General features: G+C 40.7%; 1 protein-coding gene across 1 annotated transcript in view; it reads left to right on the top strand.

Moving 5' to 3' along the window:
* The window catches only part of map4l (microtubule associated protein 4 like), a 122,850-nt gene that overhangs the window by 71,768 nt on the left and 27,802 nt on the right, over nt 1-23,280 (top strand). The window contains exons 7-8 of the mRNA XM_040039522.1: nt 12,546-12,907; nt 16,574-16,771. Coding sequence (XP_039895456.1) covers nt 12,546-12,907; nt 16,574-16,771 — 560 coding nt within the window. The remainder of the gene's footprint in view (nt 1-12,545; nt 12,908-16,573; nt 16,772-23,280) is intronic.

The following is a 23,280-nucleotide window of genomic DNA, read 5'->3' as shown; positions in this document are numbered from 1 at the left end:
TGCGAGAGCAATTTTCTAATTCCTGTCCCACCCCCTGTTGGAGCGTCAGCTAACGCCTCTCAAGATAGTAAGCTAAACACAGCGGGTAAGACTTCTTGACTCCCTCTATGTGTGTAGTTGTAGTCACTGGAGGCCATGACTATGCATCAACCAATCAGCACACAGTCACGTGCTTTGCTTGACTGAATAATATTTATGTTCTACCAAAAAAAATCAGTTTATACAGCGTATACTTGTCTTGTATATTTCTCTACATTTTGCTGACATCTAGTAGCATGTAAAATGCCTCATCTGCCAGAAGGTGAACTTAATATAATCCAGTGTTTTGGTTAATAGTGTTTCCCAAATACTATTAACCAATAAAAAAGAATGCCATGCGCGCAAGAATGCTTCTGTGTGGCATAGTGAGATTAGATGCTGCTGTGCAAACAGAAAAGTAGAAACATGCAAAGCCAAAGACTATCGCAGCCATCAAATGGCTCTGTCTTTAAAAAGTCCATCAATGGTAGATCTCACTGTGAGACCTAGTGACCCTGCATGCTCATTTTCTAATGGCTTGGGTAACAAACGCAAGCTGTTTGCCAGTGAGCACATCCTGTTGTATCCTCATATGTGACTCCTGTTAATGTTGACTTGAAACTAGTGACTAAACCCACAAAGTCATTAGCTTACTAAGGCCACAGGCTTCTATACAAAAAGTTTTAGGCACTTCTGCATTGGCTTTATTTATTTCCATGCTGTGTACTTGCATTCTTGAAAAACTGTGACAATGTAGTAGTAGTAGCTACGCCCACTGCTTTCACAAAAATGTATATGCATTTGGTGAGATGGGCATTGCAAACTTGTTGGAGCAGCCCAAGGTAACTAAATTAATAGTGTTACTTCAACCCATAGCCACATTGTATATTGTGGGGCATCCCACACTAGCAAAATCAAAACCATGAAGACTAAATGTGTAGAGGGTTTTGCCTTGCCAGGAGAGTTTATTATCTTCAATTAAATTTAAAATCTTCCTTATGTCACTGGAGCATTAACATTATACACCTAAATTCGTGAGTAGCAGCAGATCTTTCTTTGCCCTTCCTTCCTCTGCACTTCAACTGACCACATATCATTACAGCACAATTGCATTTGGCTAAATTTAGCTGTCTGCTGTGGCTTCCTTTCAGACAATAAGCCAGAGTGAAAAGAGATGCATTTTAAATTTCAGTAAGAGGCTTTATTTCTTTATTAGGCTGCCATATCAGTTTCAGTTTTCACAGAAGCCAGTTTTTATCCACAGCGTATATCTAGTGTCATTCTAGTTTATGATAGCAGTTAATCAAGTTAATGAGCTGAGTTGAAAGGAGTGTATGGCAGTTGCACATGTCAATATGTGGAGTAATGTGTAATAAAGTAATGTAATAAAGGTATGAGAGGGTTATCTTACACGGCCACTAACTTAAGTTTGGAATCAATGTATAGCTAAGTTGCATGGCTAGTAAACACACTGAAAATAATGTGGACAGAATGACAAAGAATAAAGGAAATGACAGCAGACAAGAGCTGTTTAACCAGGTTATAAGATTTCTTGCAAAGGGGGAGGAAGAATCACGATGTTGTATTTGAAGTAGAGGTATGATCCATAACCAGGTCAGTGGTACATTGAAAGCTGTCTGGCCAATAGACGTTCTCCTCCAGGGGACTCGTACTATAAAAAAACGTAAAAGGTTGAGTCTCTTTTAATTGACATCTTCTCCTAACAGGTGATGGAATAAGGTAAATCAATCTGGGAAATAACATCACATCTTTATCGTGTTTCATCTTATCTGATGAGTGTCTAACATAGATCATGGTGCAGAATTCTTTTATGAGTGCCTAGAGATATTCAAAGGACATTTTCACAGGTTGAGACCGATGATGAAACAAAAGCATGTGAAGAGAACAGGCAGAGGATTATGGGAGAACTCTGTCATAGATAATTTCCTTTTTTATAGCCTTTTATCTATAACAACAAATCATCTATAACAGTGTTCTCCCATAATCTTCTGCCTGTTCTCTCCCCATGCTTTTGTTTCATCATCATTGCGGGGTGGCTGTAGCTCAGGAGGTAGAGCAGGTCATCTACTGATCAGAAGGTTGGTGGTTTGGTCCCTGGCTCCCCCTGTGTGCATGCCCCAAATTGCTCTCTGAAGGATCCATCGGAGTGTGAATGTGTGTGAGTGTTAGGTAGAAAGTACTTAAAAAGCATAGAAGAAAGTGCTTGTGTGAATGGGTGAATGTGGCGCTTTGAGTTGAGTAGAAAAGCGTTATGAGGAGTCAGTCCATTTAATGTTCCGAGACTGAGTAGAGAGGCCCAGTTCTGCTCACTTTTTGCACCATACCTTTATTTTAAGACTACTAAAGTAGCTTTGCATGATATATAGTTCAAAATAATCTTCGTTTATCTCAGTCAGGGCCTTAGTTTACTTGAAGGCTTATTTTTGATTAGCTGCCCTACGTGAAAGGTTTGATCAGCCAGAGTTGTTTGCCTGCAATGACCTTTTAAGGATATTCGCTGTCACTGATGTCATACAGATGCAAGAGTAGGAAAAACTGCCTGAAACATAGTGTTTAGTGCAGTCTAGCCTGATCCAGTTGCTCGCAGGGATTACTTGTACTGACCTCATTATTTGAAACTGTGTCCATGTTTAATGTGAGTATCAATCATTGGAAGTGTTTGTGTGACAAAACATAAAAGAATAGGCTGAATAGACCCAATCTGAGATTATTTAATATGTACCATTTGCTCTTATTGTAATGGCTTCTGCTGGTTTACTTTTAGAATAACTGCATGCCTCTAACTGTTTAATCCATCCATTCAGTGTGTTGTTTTGTTTTGCAGCCTGCAGTTGACAGAAAGCTGGAACATTGATTAGACATTGACACTGACTGTACTCATTCAAATATAGAGCGGCTATTTCTAGCATTTTGTGTGTGTGCATATTTGTTCATACACACAGTATGTGTGTGTAGGTGAACAGCTTCCACTGACGTGAATCTTTGAGATTCTAAAGGCACACACCCACACAGACACACTCACAACAGACAGCATGTCTGCAACTTAAGGTGCTGTCTTCATTCAGCACAGAAGGGACTCACAGCTACACGTACCACACGCACGACAAAGTACACAACTGTGAAGGGAGGGGGCAGACAAGTGCAAGGCTCAAATCTTGAGCTTACACGACACAGACTGAAAATAAGCAGATATTAAGAACAGTTAGGCTCAGCTAACGGCAGCTTTCATTTAAGACACGTCTTTCAGCTGATGGCATCAAAAGCTTCGTTATGTGCTTGGACTCTCAAACAAGACACAGCTTACAGCAGCTGCCTGTGGTTTTTAGAGCTCATTCAAAGGACTGAGACTGGTACTTATATAGGTGTTTTGTGCTCGAACTAGGCACTCAAAGCTGTTTTTGGACTCTGCTAAATTTGGTAGTATCAGTGGTTCCCGTTAATAACAGCAAACTAACGTTAAAAAGCAGCTGGTTCATCAGACATAACAGCAGCTGGTTTATCTGTAGCCCAAAACAGATCATGGTTTTTGTTTTTTAACTGGAGGTCAGAACACAATCAAATAAATCAGCAAAACAGTTTTTACATAAAATAAGTACTTTACTTCCTGGTTTGTTTGTTGTCAGAAAAGCTGGAAATGGCATCTTCTGGTCATGTTTTGTTAGTTTGATTTTGCTAGCTGAATACGTTTTGCTAAATGCTAACAGTTATAACCACAAATGTTACAAAGTTGCTTTTTGTAACAGTGAGGCTAAAACCAATGAGGCACATTATACTTAAGTGCTTTTTAATTTGCAGGGTTAATGATGTGAACAGCATATATTTAACCCAAACCGTCATCTTTCATAAGCCTAAACAATTTGTATTGTGCTTCAGTGTAGCCACAAAGCCAGTGAAAGGAGTGAAACAAAGCTCTGATTTATTCCACCTTCATTTACAATTTACAAAATTTCATAAACACAATTTACTAAATTGTTAGTTTGCTACAATATCTGTTAACTGCAGCTCAATTAAGTATTAAATGTAATATCTAGTGTTATTCATTGTTTTAATTATTTTAAATTCAACATTAAATTTTATAATTTGTCCAACAGAAAAAAACTAGTACTATATGAGGAAGTCAGGAGCAGTAAAGAAGTATGTGAGGGTGGTGAAGTAAGAGACTGGTGATGGGTCATGGTGGGGAGGGTATGACATCAGGTATCTACTTTGAGCCAAGGGCGTAGATTTGGTTTTGGCATTGGTGGGGACGGATGAGTCAACAACCGAACCTGCCCCGTTTCTTTTTTTTTTTCCTTTTTGTCGTTCTTTCTTGGTGGCTGTAGCTCAGGTGGCAGAGCAGGTCAGCCACTAATCAGAAGGTCGGTGGTTCGATCCCAGGCTGCCTCCTGGCTGCATGCCAAATATCCTTGGGCAAGATACTAACCCCATGTTTGCCTACTGGTGGCGCCAGTGTCCGGCAGCCTCGCTTCTGTCAGTGCGCCCCAGGGCAGCTGTGGCTACAACGTAGCTTGCCATTGCCAGTGTGTGAATGTATGGGTGAATGACTGAATGTAGTGTGAAGCGCTTTGGGGTCCTTTGGGACTGAGTAAAGTGCTATACAAATGCAGGCCATTTTACCATTTTCTTGATAACAAAAGGAGAAATATACTTGCCTACATATGCTATTCTACATGCTTTTAAACCATTTAAAATTACAATTCATAATTATATAATGAATTATATAATTATGACGTATAATTATACGTCAATTATATAATGTTAAATTACTATTAAACAAATAACTGACTAAGTATTTTAGACATTAGTTTACTTCAGCCATATTCCATATAAATCAGGTATCATACAAAAATAAAAATAGCTTCAAATACAGTCATGACAATAAAAGAATATGACTTTAAGGACTTAACAACATTACTTCAGTTATAATACACCAACATCTCTGATACATTAGCACTAAGGGAACACTGAATGACCTGCTGGTTTTTGTCCATAAAGCTACTCATCTAAGATTACCACAAAAGATCTCTCAGCAACATTATGCAACATTTTAGGCACTACTGCTCCGATCAAATCAGTGAGCTGGGATTTTTTATTCTAAACATGAACTACTGTTACAGCAACAGACATTAATACTACTGGTGCCCCACACAACAACTCAATGTCCACTATGTGAAGGAGCCAAACACATGCCTGCTGCTCTCGTTAACTGAGATAAACTGCTGGCATATTTGTTTTATATCTATACTGTCCAGGCTCTCCTGGTGGACATACAGCAGCATTGTTTAATCTCATTTGAGTCATTGTTGACCTTAGCCATCTTTTTAGTCTTCTGAGAGCACTGAAGCTTCTTTCAGCCTCAGTAGATACGTTTTATCCTCAGATTACAATTATTATTCTGTGCTTGATGTGCCTCAGCTTTGGCCCTGGCTCTTCCCCTCTGACTGCACTAAGACATATTGCCACCTGATAAAATAACACATTGATTCATGCCATATAAAAAGTGAGACATGTCAATTCAGATTCTTTGTCAAACATACACTAATGAATCAATTTACATCAGCAGCCTAACAATTGTCATGATAATAAATACTAGTTAATCTATAGCACCAAATCATCAGTCAGTCACCTGTGACCTCAGCTCTTCACCTCTGTCCGAGCTACAACATGGCAGAGCTGCCTCTGTCACCTGATGAATAACAGTGAGACATTCCACATACATGCAGTCACACATGTGCTTCAAATACAGTCATGAACCATCAAGTCATCATCCAATTTCACCTGTGATCTTGCATCACCATTACTCTCTGAGCTTTGTGTTGGTTCTTCTGTCACCTGACAAATAGGACAAACATGACAATAAGAATAAAACGTGGAGCCGCTTCAGTGTTTCTGTCACTTTGTGCAGATCTTGACTCATCAGTAATGTTTGTAGGGTGAGTGCATTTTTAAACAATTTGTGCAAACTGCACTACAAGGTGGAATATTTGCAAAATCGTGACTACCTCATGATATTTTGTCTCAAAAATTAACCCTATGAATATGTCAGTGCCATTAGGATGGAATTATTGTGTCACCAACATTTTAATGTTAGACATATATTTTTAACAGCCTCTGTAAACTAATATCCTGGCTGCTCGAGGCTGCCGTTTTCTCTGACAGTTTCAATCAAAATTAGAAATGCTGCTCTGAGACTGAGAGAACTAATAGTGCTGCATGTTGTGCAGTTAGTTTCCAAAACACGTTATTCATGGTTACATACAGTTTTAGACCGATGTGGGCCAAAGCCTAGAATAGCCTGTAACGTTACTAAGACGGACACATTTTACGAGTTAACTTGACTTTAAGTAACTTACAGGTTTCTTTGAAAAATACTTATATCCAGGTTCTTCCTTTTTGCTGCCATCCTCCTCTCCTCCTTGCAGGTCCTCGCAGCGCAGGCTTGCTGCTGCTAAAACTAAACAGAGCTCCCTGAAAGGCTCAGCCAATCACATTGGCCATATTTGTCACATGACGTAGGACTCCAGTAGAGAACGTAATTTAACTCTTTCTGCACCGCTGGGTGAATGAGACGTTGACAGATCGTTTTTTTTTCTTTCTATCGGGTTTGTTTTTCTTTACTCGAAGAGATCAAATTATTGGTGGGGACAATTCAATAATCGCTGCATATTGGTGGGGACATGTCCCTTCCGTCGATGCCAAATCTGCGCCCTTGCTTTGAGCTCATTCTTGTTGGACAGGTTGACAGATGAGGTCAGGCAGGAGTCTCCATGGACAATGATGTTTGGAGTTTGTAGACTTCATTGTGATCTGTACTGTGAGCAGGGAGCAGGAGGAAGAGAGCCTGGACAGGTGGAGGTATGCACCGTAGAGGAGGGGAATGACAGTGAGTAGTATGGCCATGTTCTGATTTACACAGCAGTCAGCTGTTTCTTTCTCTCTCTGTTTTACTTACAGACACCAGCACGTGCAGTTGGTTGCTAGCAGCTGTAGCATGGTATGATGGTATGGATGATCTGACTTGTTCATGTTGGATGAGTCATATTGCTGGTGTGCCAGGGTGCAGTAATGTGACCGTGAAAACCGAGCAATAAAACCACCAGTTTATTAATCAGGGTATGAAATATAGTGGAAACCATAGAGCAGTCCTGATGTGTCTGCGGTCCATGTTGTTGAGTTTCTCTGAGTTTCACTGAGTAACTAAAGAATAATTTTGATGGTATCCTTTGTTCTCTGTATTTGACATTTTAGTCAGCAAATTGTATGCTGTGATCTACAAACACATATATCACCACAATGCAGTCCAGCCAACAAACACTAGCAATGTGAGGTCCTAAAAGCAGATATAAAATGGATAACACACAGGTTTCTACATGCATAGCATTGCTGAGACAGCACAGATCCTCTTTGCCACCACTTTCCACATAAAAGGCTCCTTGGGTTCGCCTCCCACAAGAACACCTTTCTAGCACATTTAATACTTGCAGCATGTAGGTCAGATGACATATATATATATATACCACCTTTTTCACATTCACTAAGGAATAATTCAAGTAACATATAACTAGTAAACTCAGCTGAACAGCTAAAGGTAAACGTTCAATAGGTCTCAGTCACACAGGGATAGAGACTGGTCAGTGACCCTCGGGCAACCTCTGTTCACTAGAGAAATAAAAGACAAATGGCAACACCAATGACAGCAGACCAGATAAGCTTGCTGTTTAGCAAGGTTACATACAGTCAAGACTACCTACAAAGAGAAGATAGCGATGGCAATAATATATTTGTAAGAGTAGCTGGATTGAAAACAAGGCTAATCCTACTGTGAAGGCTGTCTGGCCAAAGGATATTTTCCTCCAAGGGGATTCAAATTTATTCTGGATGTAATTCATTTTCATTATTTCTAAAGTTAAGCCTCTTTTAATTGTCATCTCCTTCTCTAGTTTGAGATGTAATAAGACAATTCAGTGAGGGGGAATGGTTTTTCTTCATCATTGGGTTTCATCTCATTTGATGACTGTCTAACAGATATGATCTTGCACATTGGTTGATGAGTGTCCGGATGTATTTTTCACATGTGAAGACTGGGGCTTCAATGGCGGGGCAGATCAACTTTTTCTGGGGAAATCTGTTTTGTCCATAGAAGCCCATAGTCTATAGAGGCGAAAAAATGAGGACATTTGTGTTTATTTCTTGCAACAATGCACTAAATTTTATACCATTGAAAAGCCTGTTTGTTTCCCCTTTTTATGGGTTGAGGACCAGAGTTGAGTATTTGGGTCGCACCCATGAAAAACTCAATCTTGTCTGCCAGTGCCATTGTTTCGTTTACTGGATTGGATGATTGAAGTCTGAAGAAAGAGGATGTATTGGCAACAATTTATTCATTTAACGAGGGGGGCCTCAGTAGCACGTGGAAGAACATTATGCAGCCACAGCCTGGCACCTCCTCCTTGTGCTGGTCACCAGCTGTGTGACCAGCATTTGTTTTAAGTAAGCCAGTGTGGTTGCACATGCTATACCTCCCACAACCACTTGCCACCTGGTTGTGGACTACACACTTTGGTTACCAGGATATCACAAACCAGTCTCTAGGCTTGTATGAAGAAGGATTTAAGAAGGTTATTTAAAGCCACAGAAAGCTTGTCGCTGAATCTTGTGCTTCGTATTGCTGAACTATCACTAGTAAAGTTCTATTGTGGCTAAACGCAGGCACCACAGAAAAGGAATGTGTGGCATGAAAAGGACAGTATGTGTGCCTCTGCTCCACTGATTTTGATCTAATTGATCAAACTGGAACGTGTTAATGAAGTGTGCTGCCAACTCAGTATTCTTTTGCACTGGCTGGATTTCACTGTCTGTGAGAAGTTTCTATAACACTCAGTGTTGATTTCTGCCTTTATTGAAAGACTAAAAAAAGACGCTGAGTAATATTGTTTGGAATAAGAGACACATTTTATGGACCTTTGCTGTTCACTGCAGCTAAAGACGTCAGGATGCCTCATTTCTTCTGTCATCAAATTCTCCTTTTAGTTTGTTTGCTGCTATTTGAATGAAATGGATAATATTGACTTATTTTCACCAAAATCAGACAAAGCTCTGTAATAAATCTCGGCCATCAAGGCCATTAAAATTAATTTAACAAAGAAGGCCTCTTTAAGAAGCCACTGCAGCAAGTTATGAGTTTGCATTAACATTAGCTTAACCTTCCAGGGCAGGAAGTGACTTCATTTACAGTTTGATAAACCACCACAAAATAAATCACCGGGGCAGACAACCAGTAAAAAGAGAGAAGCAGCAGGATAAATAGGACAGTAGCACTGAATGCTGAACATACTGTGGCACCTTACCGGCACACGTGAGCCATCCATGTGGCAACTTTCCGTGCTCATTACTGCTTGTGCCTGATTTGATCTCTACTGCAGGCTAGTTTGCAGCTCCAGTTAAGAGCAGCACAAGAAAATGGATCTTTTTTCATGGCAGCTGTAGATGCTGCTTGATTGTTGGAGAAAGCACAGCAGCAGCAAGCTGCCATCGGTTGAAAGGAGGAAGAGCGGTTATCGCGCAGTAAACAGGGGGCAAGAGGGGGGGAGGCATTAGGGTACAGCACAGCCAGGCCTTTCCACTGTCACAGTTACATAAGATGTGTCTTCATGGCAACAAAAGGCCTCTGTCGTTTTCTGCTCCCAGCCCTCAGCCCCGCCGGCTGTGTCCTTAACCCCATTGACCTCATTAACTATTCCCCTCTGCTCTCCTCATGTATCCCTGTTTACTTTCTTTCTTTCACTTTATTGTCCTTTTTCCTCTGTGGATCAGTTATTACCGCCAAAGGTGCTTCATAACCATGTCACACACTGAAAAACACTGGAATTTATGTAAACACGAGTATTATTACAGTGGCATGTTTAAAGTTTCAAATAATGTGGAAATTTTATGTAGAAGTATCCCTGTAGGCCAAACTTCAGGTGTTTTTTGTACTCTTTGTTCTTCATGATGTCATTCTGTCATTCTCGTAGTGAGAAAAACACGCCACATTTAATTTGAGGATTTTCACTCTTGGGAGAGGTGCTGAAGATAGTCTATTGATGAATGATTACAAAAATGTATTAGAAAAATACACTCAGTGATTGCCATATCATCCTCAGAGATGTTAACCAGATACAGAAGAACTGGGCCCATAACACAGCCCTCCTTTCACCGTCGTTGGAGATCATTTTTTTGGTCTCCATGTTCCACCATAACTCAGATCACAGGGCGCAAGCTATTTAAGTATCTCCCAGATTATTAAGGACTCAGTTGGTGGTAGAGCTCTGCTGTTGTGGAATAATTTATTAAGATCACCATCGAGACCTTTAAATCGAGACTAACAACCTATTAATTTCACTTGCAAATGCAGCTTTAAAACCTTCCTGCTGGAACCTCATTTTGTGTTTGCTTTAGTTTTATTCTCCAATCTGTTAGAGTACTCTGCACTTTGTAGTTATTAAGCATTTAATGATAGATGGTGTTTCTTAAAAGAAACGGTTTAGATATTTTGTAATGCTAAATATGCAGTGATATTTTGTATTTTTTATAAACAGTACAATACAAATAAAGACAAATAAAATCTAATTATAGATGAATCATAAGAGAGATATAAGTCATCTAGTTCATAAAAAAGATGACAGATCGACTCTTAAAAAGGGTTCAGGGTTGGATAGGGTTTGACCCCTCTGACATGGATTATTGTGAGGATACAGCCTCACCATTGCAAGCTCTTACATAAGGCAGTGCAATAAAATAGATGGTGCTGGCCTGTTTACCAGCCAGACCCAGAATCATCTGCTGCCTCGACCTACATAAAACCTTCCATGTGGAGATTCAAATCTATAAATAACAAAAGTGCAGTTGCAACCAGAAGATCATTTGATGTGATGGGTTTTGTTGGTGAACACAACCTTCAACATTAGCACTGTGTCATCATTTAGGTGCCACACTGGATTAAAGTTTGTGCTTGGTCCTGTTTGTATGTCACTGTATATTCTTACATTTCACAGGACAGAATAATCTTTATCATTTCACAGACATGGTTTCTTCATAGCCTCAGATGGCCTTTGCTTACACCGATATGACGAGGGCCATTTAACAAATAATGAGTGCACATTGTTAGTGCCAGAAAAAGCTCAGAGAAGATCCGGGACGGGTGGATAAGTCAGCAAATCTCTTACCAGCATTCAGCTTTGGTTTCTTTTACTCATTACTACATTTGTCTTTTATTTTATTTATTTTTTCAGCAGCGGTCCCCAACCCCCGGGCCGCGAGAGTTGAGATTTTCAGTTTATGGTTTTCAGGGTTTTTATCGTTTTTTTTATCTTTAACTCCGTTTCTCTGGGTCTTTTCCCGTGTGTTACGAATAAATCTTTTTTTTGGTACCAGTACTGGTTTTATTTTGTTGTATTTATCCATAAATAAATACAATAAACGAACCGGTCAGTGGTGCAAAAAAGGTTGGGAACCGCTGGTTTAAAACATACAGAATGTTTTAAATTATGCCTGGATGATTGATTTGTGAGGCTGATTTTTATTTAACCTTGTAGAAAGTAAAATGTTAAAACGGATTTATGCTTTCTGCTCAGATAGCACTTATCTTAAATCAGAATCAGAATCAGCATACTTTATTAATCCCTAAGGAAATTATGTGGGTTACAGTTGCTCCAGTATAAATATCAATAACAGAAACAGACAAGACTATTTAACAATACAATATGTTACAGATTTAAGAAATTTAAGAAATAGCACAATATATACAAATCACTAAATAATAAATATCAAGGATTGACGGAGGCGATTATAAATAAATGTCAAGAATGTTGACAGCAACATTACTGAGTAGAAAAGAGTGTGCGCAAAAAGGATGTAACTATTGCAGTGTTTACAGTGTGTTAGATGGAGGAGCTGTACAGGGAGATGGCCACAGGCAGGAATGATTTCCTGTGTCATTCAGTGGTGCTTTTTGGTAATCTCAGTCTGTCACTGAATGTGCTCCTGTGACTAGCCAGCCCGTCATGGAGTGGGTGGGAGGTATTATCCTGCATTGTTTTTACTCTGGTATAACATCCGCCTCTCCGACACCACCTTAAGGGAATCCAGCTCCATCCCCACAACATTACTGGCCTTGCGGATCAGTTTATTTGCATCTGCGACCCTCAACCTGGCCTTTCCTGTAAAGTGCAGTGGCGTTTTTTTTTTTTTTTGTTTTTTTTTTAAGCTAGAGATATAGAGATTTTGAGAATATGAACTAGACTGCACCTAATATGTACATCCTCCTTTTGCTTACTGCAAAGCAGCTTTCAAAATCATGTTGTAAGTTGAACAGAATCTTGATATTTGATGACATTTATTAGAATTTTGTTACAATTTTGAATTTATATATGTGGGCTCTTTTGTCTCCAGTCACATCCCGTTACTCATTATGCAACAGGGTTTGTTAAAATAGTCTGACGCTAATGACAGCATTCTTTCTTTCGCAGTTAAATCTGACAACAAGGACAAGCAGGAGAAGACAGACACCGTGTCTGGGAAAACAGACAAGATTGACAACTTTGACAAGAAGGAAGAACAGCAGAAGGACTACGGCCCAGACAAGAACCAGAAGTCTGAGAAGATAATCAAAAATGAGGAGAAGCTAGAGAAGATGAACGCAGAGAAAAACAACAAGGCCAATGAGAAGGCGGAAAAGGTGGACAAGCCGGAGAAGACCAACAAAGATGAGAAGAAGGAAGAGGAGAAGAAGCCAGCTGAGAAGAAGGAGGAGAAGGGTGTGAAAGGGACGGCCAAGTCTCCCACAGGGAATGGTAGCAAGACCCTGGCGAGCCCTGACAGCAAGAGCAAGGTGGGTCACATACAGACACGCATAAAGAGAATAATTAGTGTCATCTATGCACATTTCCAGCACGCAAACTGCACAGTCATCGTGGTAAAAGCAGTCACCCGATAATAACAAGTCTGACCTCCCACAGTTGCAACGAAAGCCTGTGAAGTGTCCTTGAGCAAGACACACAATTGCTTACAAATGCTGCAGAAGCTGATCACAGAAATCACAGAAACATATTTCCTTTATCTCTTGTGTGTGTGCTAGGGGAGGTCTGTGTGTGTCTGTCTAAAGTCTTGGTCACACCAGTATTTTACCTTCTGAGGCCCATGTCATCATAGGTGGTAACCCTAAGCTTGGTGTGAATAGCGTTTGATGTGCGCCAGTTGGAATAATTGTTTTATTTTCTGATTGACAGGACTACATTACACACACACGTGCACACACACACACACACACACACACACACACACACACACACACACACACACACACACACACACACACAATTACAACCATTTTGAGTTGCAATTTCACACACACACACACACACATATAATGCTAAAGTATATGCATATATACCAATATAGCCACCTTTCTTTGCAAGGACACTCAAAAGCCTGCCATCCATGGATTCTGTCAGTGTTTTGATCTGTTCACCATCAACATTGCGTGCAGCAGCAACCACAGCCTCCCAGACACTGTTCAGAGAGGTGTACTGTTTTCCCTCCTTGTAAATCTCACATTTGATGATGGACCACAGGTTCTCAATGGGGTTCAGATCAGGTGAACAAGGAGGCCATGTCATTAGTTTTTCTTCTTTTATACCCTTTCTTGCCAGCCACGCTGTGGAGTACTTGGACGCATGTGATGGAGCATTGTCCTGCATGAAAATCACGTTTTTCTTGAAGGATGCAGACTTCTTCCTGTACCACTGCTTGAAGAAGGTGTCTTCCAGAAACTGGCAGTAGGACTGGGAGTTGAGCTTGACTCCATCCTCAACCCGAAAAGGCCCCACAAGCTCATCTTTGATGATACCAGCCCAAACCAGTACTCCACCTCCACCTTGCTGGCGTCTGAGTCGGACTGGAGCTCTCTGCCCTTTACCATCCAGCCACGGGCCCATCCATCTGGCCCATCAAGACTCACTCTCATTTCATCAGTCCATAAAACCTTAGAAAAATCAGTCTTGAGATATTTCTTGGCCCAGTCTTGACGTTTCAGCTTGTGTGTCTTGTTCAGTGGTGGTCGTCTTTCAGCCTTTCTTACCTTGGCCATGTCTCTGAGTATTGCACAATTTGTGCTTTTGGGCACTCCAGTGATGTTGCAGTTCTGAAATATGGCCAAACTGGTGGCAAGTGGCATCTTGGCAGCTGCACGCTTGACTTTTCTCAGTTCATGGGCAGTTATTTTGCGCCTTGGTTTTCCCACACGCTTCTTGCGACCCTGTTGACTATTTTGAATGAAACGCTTGATTGTTCGATGATCACGCTTCAGAAGCTTTGCAATTTTGAGACTGCTGCATCCCCCTGCAAGATATCTCACTATTTTTGACTTTTCTGAGCCTGTCAAGTCCTTCTTTTGACCCATTTTGCCAAAGGAAAGGACGTTGCCTAATAATTATGCACACCTGATATAGGGTGTTGATGTCATTAGACCACACCCCTTCTCATTACAGAGATGCACATCACCTAATATGCTTAATTGGTAGTAGGCTTTCGAGCCTATACAGCTTGGAGTAAGACAACATGCATGAAGAGGATGATGTGGACAAAATACTCATTTGCCTAATAATTCTGCACTCCCTGTATATATATATGTGTGTGAAATTTCACTGCAACTCAAAATGGTACTCAGTAGTATGCATGTCCCCCGTGTGCTTGTGTGCATGCTGCCAATGAGATGGTATCCTGGGGGATCTCCTCCCAGATCAGGACCAGGGCATCACTGTGCTCCTGGACAGTCTGAGGTGTAACCTGGCGGTGTCGAAGGGACTGAAACCTAATGTCCCAGAAGTGTTCTGTTGGATTCACGTCAGGTGAGCGTTGGGGTCAAGCATCTTTTATTCTCCAGGAACTGCTTGCATACTCTTACCACTTGAGGCCTGGCATTGTCGTCCATCAGGAGGAACCCAGGACCCACTTCACCAGCAGTAGGTCCAAGGATTTCATCCAGATACTTAATGGCTGCCAGGGTGCTGTTTCCCAGCCTGTAGAGGTCTGTGCCTGTCTTCATGGATATGCCTTCCCAGAGCATCACTGACCCACCACCAAACTGATGTTGAGCAACATGTTGAAGAATATTACAGACATCAATATCTCTCCCTTAGAGATAGGGCACCCAGGAGGCATCTGACAAGGATGCCTCCTGGGTGAGGTGTTCTGGGTATGACCCACTGGGACCCAGGACACGCTTGAGAGATTATATCTCTCTGGTGGACTTGGTGTTCCCCTGGACAAGCTGGAGGAGGTGGCTGGGGAGAGAGAGGTCTGGGCTTCTCTGCTTAGGCTGCTACCCTTGCAACCCGGCCCTGGATAAGCGGAAGAAGATGGATAGATGGATGGACAAACAGTAATACAGCCCACTAGAGGATGTCAGGCCCTTGAGCCATCCAGTGTATTTCTGATTGTTTGGTCAGAAACATTCACACCTGTGGCCTCCTGGGGGTCATTTTGTAGTTCTGGCAGTGCTCGTCCTATTCCTCCTTAGACAAAGGATCAAGTACCGGTTTTGATGATGGCTTAAGAACCAACCCTTTTCAGCTCTCCTAGAGTAACTGCCTGTTTCCTGGAATCTCCTCTATGCTCTTTAGACACAGTAAACCTCTGGCACTGGCATGTATTGATGTGCCATTCTGGTGGAGTTGGATATTCTGTGCTACCTCGGTAGGGTCCAGTTATTGTCTCATACTAGTAATAGTTACACTGAGGCTAGTAGTGACAAAAAAAATGTTCTTGACAAAAAATATCTTGACCTGTAAAACCATTTGTATTGCCTCAGGTTGTCTCATTGTTTCCCCTCTATTGAACCTGTTTCATTAATCGGTTTTAGCTGCTTTACTGTTAATGAAACAGGTGTATACATACAGAACAGAATTATATACATAATAGACTATCACCTTTGGAGTAAATGAGTATAAATTTAGGAGTAAAGAGAAAAACCCAAAGAACTTTAGTGACCAACTGGCAAATAAACCGCTTTCATACTGACATGTTCCCAGTAGGTAGCATTTAAGCTAACTGTTTACGTTAAAGCCACGAGGCCAGAGAGTTTTCATACAAATTTCTACATCATAAGCTTACACAAATGAAACTCACTGTCCACTAACTGCATGCTAGCTGACGTGTTTGTGAATCTGTCCAGTGTCTGACATTGAATTTCCATATTACATGCAGCTGTGGGCTACTGCTCATTTTATCTCATTTGAGGCCTGTAATTTCATTATTTAGTAATCATGACCTTTCTAAGCTGGTTATAAATTGCTTAGTCAGTTTTATAATTTATGGCCTGTTTTATGATTATCTATGGTTGCTGGCTGGGCTGCTATATCACGCTGTCATTGCAGTCATTGCTGAGTTCACTGCAGCTTTTTCTTTTTCTATCTGTCTTTCTTTTTCTTCCTTACTTTTCTGCGCTCTCCTCCTTTTTTTACTATTATTTTGGCTTCTTTAATTTCATAATCACCAGCCTAATGCAGGTTCCACCAAACCAGATTCTGCCAAATCACGCCCATCCACTCTCTCCACAAATGGCGAGGCCAACTCGGCCAAACGCCCCTCCCCCACCACTGCTTCAGCCAATAAAAAAAGCCCTGTACCCAAGGCAACTACACCTACTGCTGCCAAGCGGCCGCCAACAGCAACTAGCTCTGCTAAGGCTGCCAAGGTAAGTATAAGACACAAGGTTACATGTATTTCTTCAGTGCAAGCTATGTCTTTATTTGGTAATTCAATTCAATTCAATTTTATTTATATAGCGCCAAATCACAACAAAAGTCGCCTCAAGGCGCTTCATAGAGACAGAGAAAAACCCAACAATCATATGACCCCCTATGAGCAAGCACTTTGGCAACAGTGGGAAGGAAAAACTCCCTTTTAACAGGAAGAAATCTCCGGCACAACCAGGCTCAGGGAGTGGCGGCCATCTGCTGCGACCAGTTGGGGTGAGAGAAGGAAGACAGGATAAAAGACATGCTGTGGAAGAGAGACAGAGGTTAATAACAGATATGATTCAATGCAGAGAGGTCTGTTAATACATAGTGAGTGAGAAAGGTGACTGGAAAGGAAAAACTCAATGCATCATGGGAATCACCATGGGAGTCACCTGGTCCAGCCCTAACTATATGCTTTAGCAAAAAGGAAAGTTTTAAGCCTAATCTTAAAAGTAGAGATAGTGTCTGTCTCCCGAATCCAAACTGGAAGCTGGTTCCACAGAAGAGGGGCCTGAAAACTGAAGGCTCTCCCTCCCATTCTACTTTTAAATACTCTAGGAACAACAAGTAGGCCTGCAGAGCGAGAGCGAAGTGCTCTAATAGGGTGATATGGTACTACAAGGTCATTAAGATAAGATGGGGCCTGATTATTTAAGACCTTGTATGTGAGGAGCAGGATTTTGAATTCAATTCTGGATTTAACAGGAAGCCAATGAAGGGAAGCCAAAACAGGAGAAATCTGCTCTCTCTTTCTAGTCCCTGTCAGGACTCTTGCTGCAGCATTTTGGATTAGCTGAAGGCTTTTCAGTGAGTTTTTTGGACATCCTGATAATAATGAATTACAGTCGTCCAGCCTGGAAGTAATAAATGCATGAACTAGTTTTTCAGCGTCACTCTGAGACAGGATATTTCTAATTTTAGAGATGTTGCGCAAATGGAAGAACGCAGTCTTACATATTTGTTTAATATGTGCATTGAAGGACATGTCCTGGTCAAAAATGACTCCAAGGTTCCTCACAGCGTTACTGGAGGCCAAGGTAATGCCATCCAGAGTAAGAATCTGGTTAGATACCATATTTCTAAGCTTTTCAGGGCCGAGTACAATAACCTCAGTTTTATCTGAATTAAGAAGCAGAAAGTTAGCGGCCATCCAGGTCTTTATGTCTTTAAGACATTCCTGCAGTTTAACTAATTGGTGTGTGTTATCTGGCTTCATGGACAGATAGAGCTGGGTGTCATCTGCATAGCAGTGAAAATGTATGCTATGTCTTCTAATGATACTGCCTAAGGGAAGCATGTATAATGTAAACAGAATTGGTCCTAGCACTGAACCCTGTGGAACTCCATAATTAACCTCAGTGTGTGAAGAGGACTCTCCATTTACATGCACAAACTGGAGTCTATTAGATAGAGACAATACAAACCACTGCAGCACAGTACCTGTAATACCTACAGCATGTTCTAATCGCTCTAATAGGATATTATGGTCGACAGTATCGAATGCTGCACTAAGGTCTAGCAGGACAAGCACAGAGATGAGTCCACTGTCAGAGGCCATAAGAAGATCATTTTTAACCTTCACTAAAGCTGTTTCTGTGCTGTGATGAGCTCTGAAACCTGACTGAAACTCTTCAAATAAGCCATTCCTCTGCAGATGATCTGTTAGCTGTTTGACAACTACTCTTTCAAGGATTTTTGATATGAAAGGAAGGTTGGAGATTGGCCTATAATTAGCTAAGACTGCTGGGTCTAGAGATGGCTTTTTGAGTAAAGGTTTAACTACAGCTAGCTTGAAGGCCTGTGGTACATAGCCGATTATTAGAGATAGGTTGATCATATTTAAGATCGAAGAATTAATTAATGGCAGGACTTCTTTGAGCAGTTTTGTAGAAATGGGGTCTAAAAGACACGTTGATGGCTTGGAGGAAGTAATTATTGAAGTTAACTCAGAAAGATCAATTAGAGAAAAAGAATCTAACTTAACAACAATGGTACTAAGAGTAGCTGTAGATAATATTACATCTGTGGGATGATTACTGGTAATTTTTTCTCTAATGATAAAAATTTTAGTTGTGAAGAAGTTCATGAAGTCATTACTAGTTAACGTTAAAGGGATTGTTGGCTCAAAAGAGCTCTGACTTTTTGTCAGCCTGGCTACAGTGCTGAAGAGAAACCTGGGGTTGTTCTTATTTTCTTCAATCAGTGATGAATAGTAAGATGTTCTGGCTTTGCGGAGGGCTTTCTTATAAAGCAGCAAACTATTTCTCCAGGCTAAATGATGATCCTCTAAATTTGTGACACGCCATTTCCTCTCCAGATTACGAGTCATCTGCTTTAGGGTACGTGTTTGAGAATTATACCACGGAGTCAGGTACTTCTGATTTGAGACCTTAGTTTTCACAGGAGCTACAGTATCCAGAGTCGTACGTAGTGAGGAGGTGAAATTATTAACAAGATAATCGACCTCTGTTGGGGTAGCGTTCAGATAGCTGCTCTGCTCTGTGTTGGTACAGGGCATTGAAGATGGTAAAGACTGGATGACTCTCAGTCTACATTAATATCTAGATATGTCTTTCAGAGTTATAAAATAGGATCCTTACATGCCATTTCACATTTTAAAATATATATTTCACCCATACATGAAAGATCGATGTAACCACCACTGCCCATTAGATTATGGCAGGGGCCTCCAACTCCAGTCCTCGAGAGCTACTGTCCTGCAGCTTTTAGATCTATCCTTGTTCCAACACACCTGAGTCAGGTTAATGGCTTGTTACCAGGCCTTTGCCAACCTTGATGGCACACTGAAGAGGTAATTCAGCCATCTGAGGCTGTTTCCCAATTCAGAGACCGCACGCTTGAAGTACGCATTTTGAGTGCAATTACGTCACCGCCACGCGACGACGGCTGTCCCAATTCGAAGTGTACTCCAAATGCGCCGTCGATTTCCCCAAATATCAAGCGTGGTCCGTGTCACTACCCGATCTGTACCGGAAACCCGATCGGTACCCAGCATGTGCAAAAGGTGTCTACTTCCGGTTGAAGCATTTTACGATAGTTATGGGTCAGAGTATCTGTTAAGATGTTAAGAATAATAATCTCTTAAAATGTTTCCAATAATGAAACATTTCAATATAATGTAGACAAAAACGAAAAAGATAGTTACGGATCAGGACTCCCCGATCCTTACTGCGCATGTGCAAAGTCGGACCGTACAAATCGGGTCTACCCGATCCGTACCGCGCATGCGCAGATGTTTTCTTCTTCTTCTTCTGTTCATTTAATGGCAGTTTATTCCTCAGTGTACGAGGATACTGCCACCTGCTGACTGAGCGAATGAGCCCTATTGTAAACTGAATTAGCATCATTACAAAATGTGTGTTAAATTTGACTTAGTGATAGTCGAGTGTGTTTATGCTTGTCTGTGTGGAGAGAATTGATTGGAATAGTGATGATGATGTTCGCTATCACTGTCAATTGTCAGTGAACACTTCATCTGGCTGATGAATCTTCACGTGACATATTACAAAGTCTGTATTATTAATTAGGCGCCATTTTTCTTATTTTACAGCGCTGTTGTTCAATCGGAGAACGCTCTGTGTTGAGGAGAAAAGCATGCATTTGTTTGTATACAGATTATCCATTGTTTAAATGTCCCGGTAGTCGAAAAGGAGGCAGAGCTGTTGAGAAATGCTAGGTGCTAACTGGGCGCTAACCGTATCATTCAAATATATTGAATGTGGCAATGTTGGCAAAGAGAGGAAGTGACCTAAGATTTGCGCATGTGGGGTACTGATCGGGTTTCCGGTATGGATCGGGTAGCTACAGTCAATGGTAGCGACAGTCCGGTGCATGCTTCGTGGTCCCATATATCCCACAATTCATAGCGCAGCGGTGGGTGTGGATAATTTTGACGAAAAATACGGCAGACGGCAGAAGAAGAGTGAACTGTCAAAAGTAAGTACTGAATATGATGTCACTTACTTATGTGCGAATGTTTAATAACAAAGAACATTAAAACATTACTGTTGGCCATATGTCGGCAAAGTTATGTGACATTAGTGATGTTTGTACTTTCAGCGTTAACTTGGTTTTAAAGCCTCTACTTCAATATATATATATATATATATATATATAGTCGACCTTAATCTTACAGAGAATGTGATGATTTTATGGATAATTAAAGTCAGTCATATATCCACAAACACAACAAGCTGAAAGTCAGTGAATGCTGCTTGGTTTGCAGTCCTGAATATCACGGCACAAGCAGGATTCACTGCACTGTTAATGTTAGCTATGTTATATTGCTGCCTCTGTTTGGTGGTGTCGAGCCAAACGGACTTTAACGTGTGTTTGAACTCGTTAAGCTGAAAGAAAGATGCTTTAATCACAGGAGTCACACATGTGTCCACTGTACCATCTGGGAACTCTTCTTGTTTAGCACTCGTAATAACACAAACACTAAATCCTCCTGTTTGTAGCAGTGTATACACCTGAGACTGTCACCTGTCTGTCTGTCCTGCACTCTCTCTCTTTTTCTTTCTGATTGTGGAATAAAAGTCTGAACATGTATTTATAAGTTACACTTGTGTTTGAATCCTGCAGCTTATCACACATTTGATTTCCATGTGTGACAACTGCAAGTGTCCAGAGTGAGGACAGACTGAGGGACCCACTGCTGCACATCATCTGTGAGGCTTTGCACCCCTGATGATCCACCAGGACAAACTCAGCAGTGTGTGAGGAAGAGGAGGAGGAAGAGCCAGCAGCAGCTGACAGATGGAGAGAATAGACAGACTGTTCCCTGTTTGTGAAGGACTGCTAGAAAAGTTTAAAATAACTAATTGTCTGTCCTGAATCAGTCTTATTAGGTAATGTTCAAATAATTTTATCATTCCAGTGTTTTCAGTGTGGGAGAAAGTACCCAGGGCCTTCAAGTTACACACTATGAAAGGCAGCAACAAGTTTAATATTCAGAAACCTAAAGTATGTATCAGCAGCAGAATGGAGCTAAAAATAAATGTTTGTTTCAGTTCTATGAAGCTTTGAGTATTTTGGATCAGTAGCTGCTGTGTTTGTTGAATCATATTGCTGTAATTGTTTATATGCTTTATATATTTTGAGGTAAGTTGATCTATAGTGTTACATCATATTCTATAAGGATGTTATGTGTTTGTATACTTTCTGCCCAGTTTGACCCATTCAGCAGAAGTCAGCCTGTTTAAGGCTCTGATATCTATTCTGTGTGACTTAAAGCAGTTTTGACATGGTCTGATTTTCTCACCCAATAAAGGAATATTTAATATATCAGTCTACTCTTCATTCTATCAGAAACAGTTATCACAGCTTGTACATTTTCTTTTTACACATATATGTAAGCAAGCTAAATGTAATAATGCCAACATATTAAAAGAACAATATTTGTCTCTTATGTATAACACATCTGTATATACACTGTCAAAGATACTTGTCTTTGAGTGAAGATTTAAGGTGATAGGAAATATAAACAATTTTATTTATGTATACATATATATATATATATATATATATATATATATATATATATATCATACTAATCTGACAATACATATAATATTGGCCATATTATATTTACATTACCACAGTGAGATGATTTTAGTCTCATGAGCAACATTAGCTAATTGTTATTTACTAGCTAATCTTAAAATGACTGTTCAGTACAGAAATGAAGCCCAACAATCATGTTTTACAGTCCCGTGGTCTCAGCCTCAGATACTCAACTAATCAAAGTGATGTCATGACAAAAATGAATGAGCAAAAAAACATTTTTTCTCCTTCAGTTCTGTCATACAAAGCTGTATGAAACGTTTCTCGCGGTTAGTATCATGGTTGCTAGGCAACCTGAACAGCGTGACGAAGGCTAGACCGTCCCATTTCACAGGCCTCTCTCTTCCGCACTTCTCGTACTTATAGTATGCACCGTACGTAGTACGCGTAGTGCTCGTACTTAAAGCGTGCGGTCTCTTAATTGGGACACAGCCTGATTCAGCTGTGTTGGAGTAGGGATGCATCTAAAAGCTGCAGGACAGTAGCTCTCGAGGACTGGAGTTGAAGATCCCTGGATTATGGACTCTGAAATTAAACATACTGTATAATCCTGTGGTCATGCTATTAATAATGTCCTCTTGTTGGCCATGCTTGGATGACACAGGTCTTCCACTGATTGAGAGCGTTTTCATACAAATCTTTTGCCTACTATCATTTTAAAAGCCCTGATTGTTCCATGTGGTTCCAGATATCAGCCACCATCTGTCGCAAATGTCCTTTTTAATCTCCCAATGTTAAAACCTTAGCCTCCTCTTTTCTCTTGTCACTTTCATTTTCTACTTGCATTTGGCTGCACTATAAAAGCCTGGAAAACACTCCTTATGCACACAGCAGTCATACACAAAGTCATACATGTAAAATTCAGGAACACAGCTGT

Source organism: Simochromis diagramma, unplaced genomic scaffold (assembly GCF_900408965.1).
Source record: "Simochromis diagramma unplaced genomic scaffold, fSimDia1.1 OVJJ01000337.1, whole genome shotgun sequence".
Classification (NCBI taxonomy): domain Eukaryota; kingdom Metazoa; phylum Chordata; class Actinopteri; order Cichliformes; family Cichlidae; genus Simochromis; species Simochromis diagramma.
Note: the sequence above shows the minus strand (reverse complement) of the source record. Positions and strands in the feature narration are given on the sequence as shown.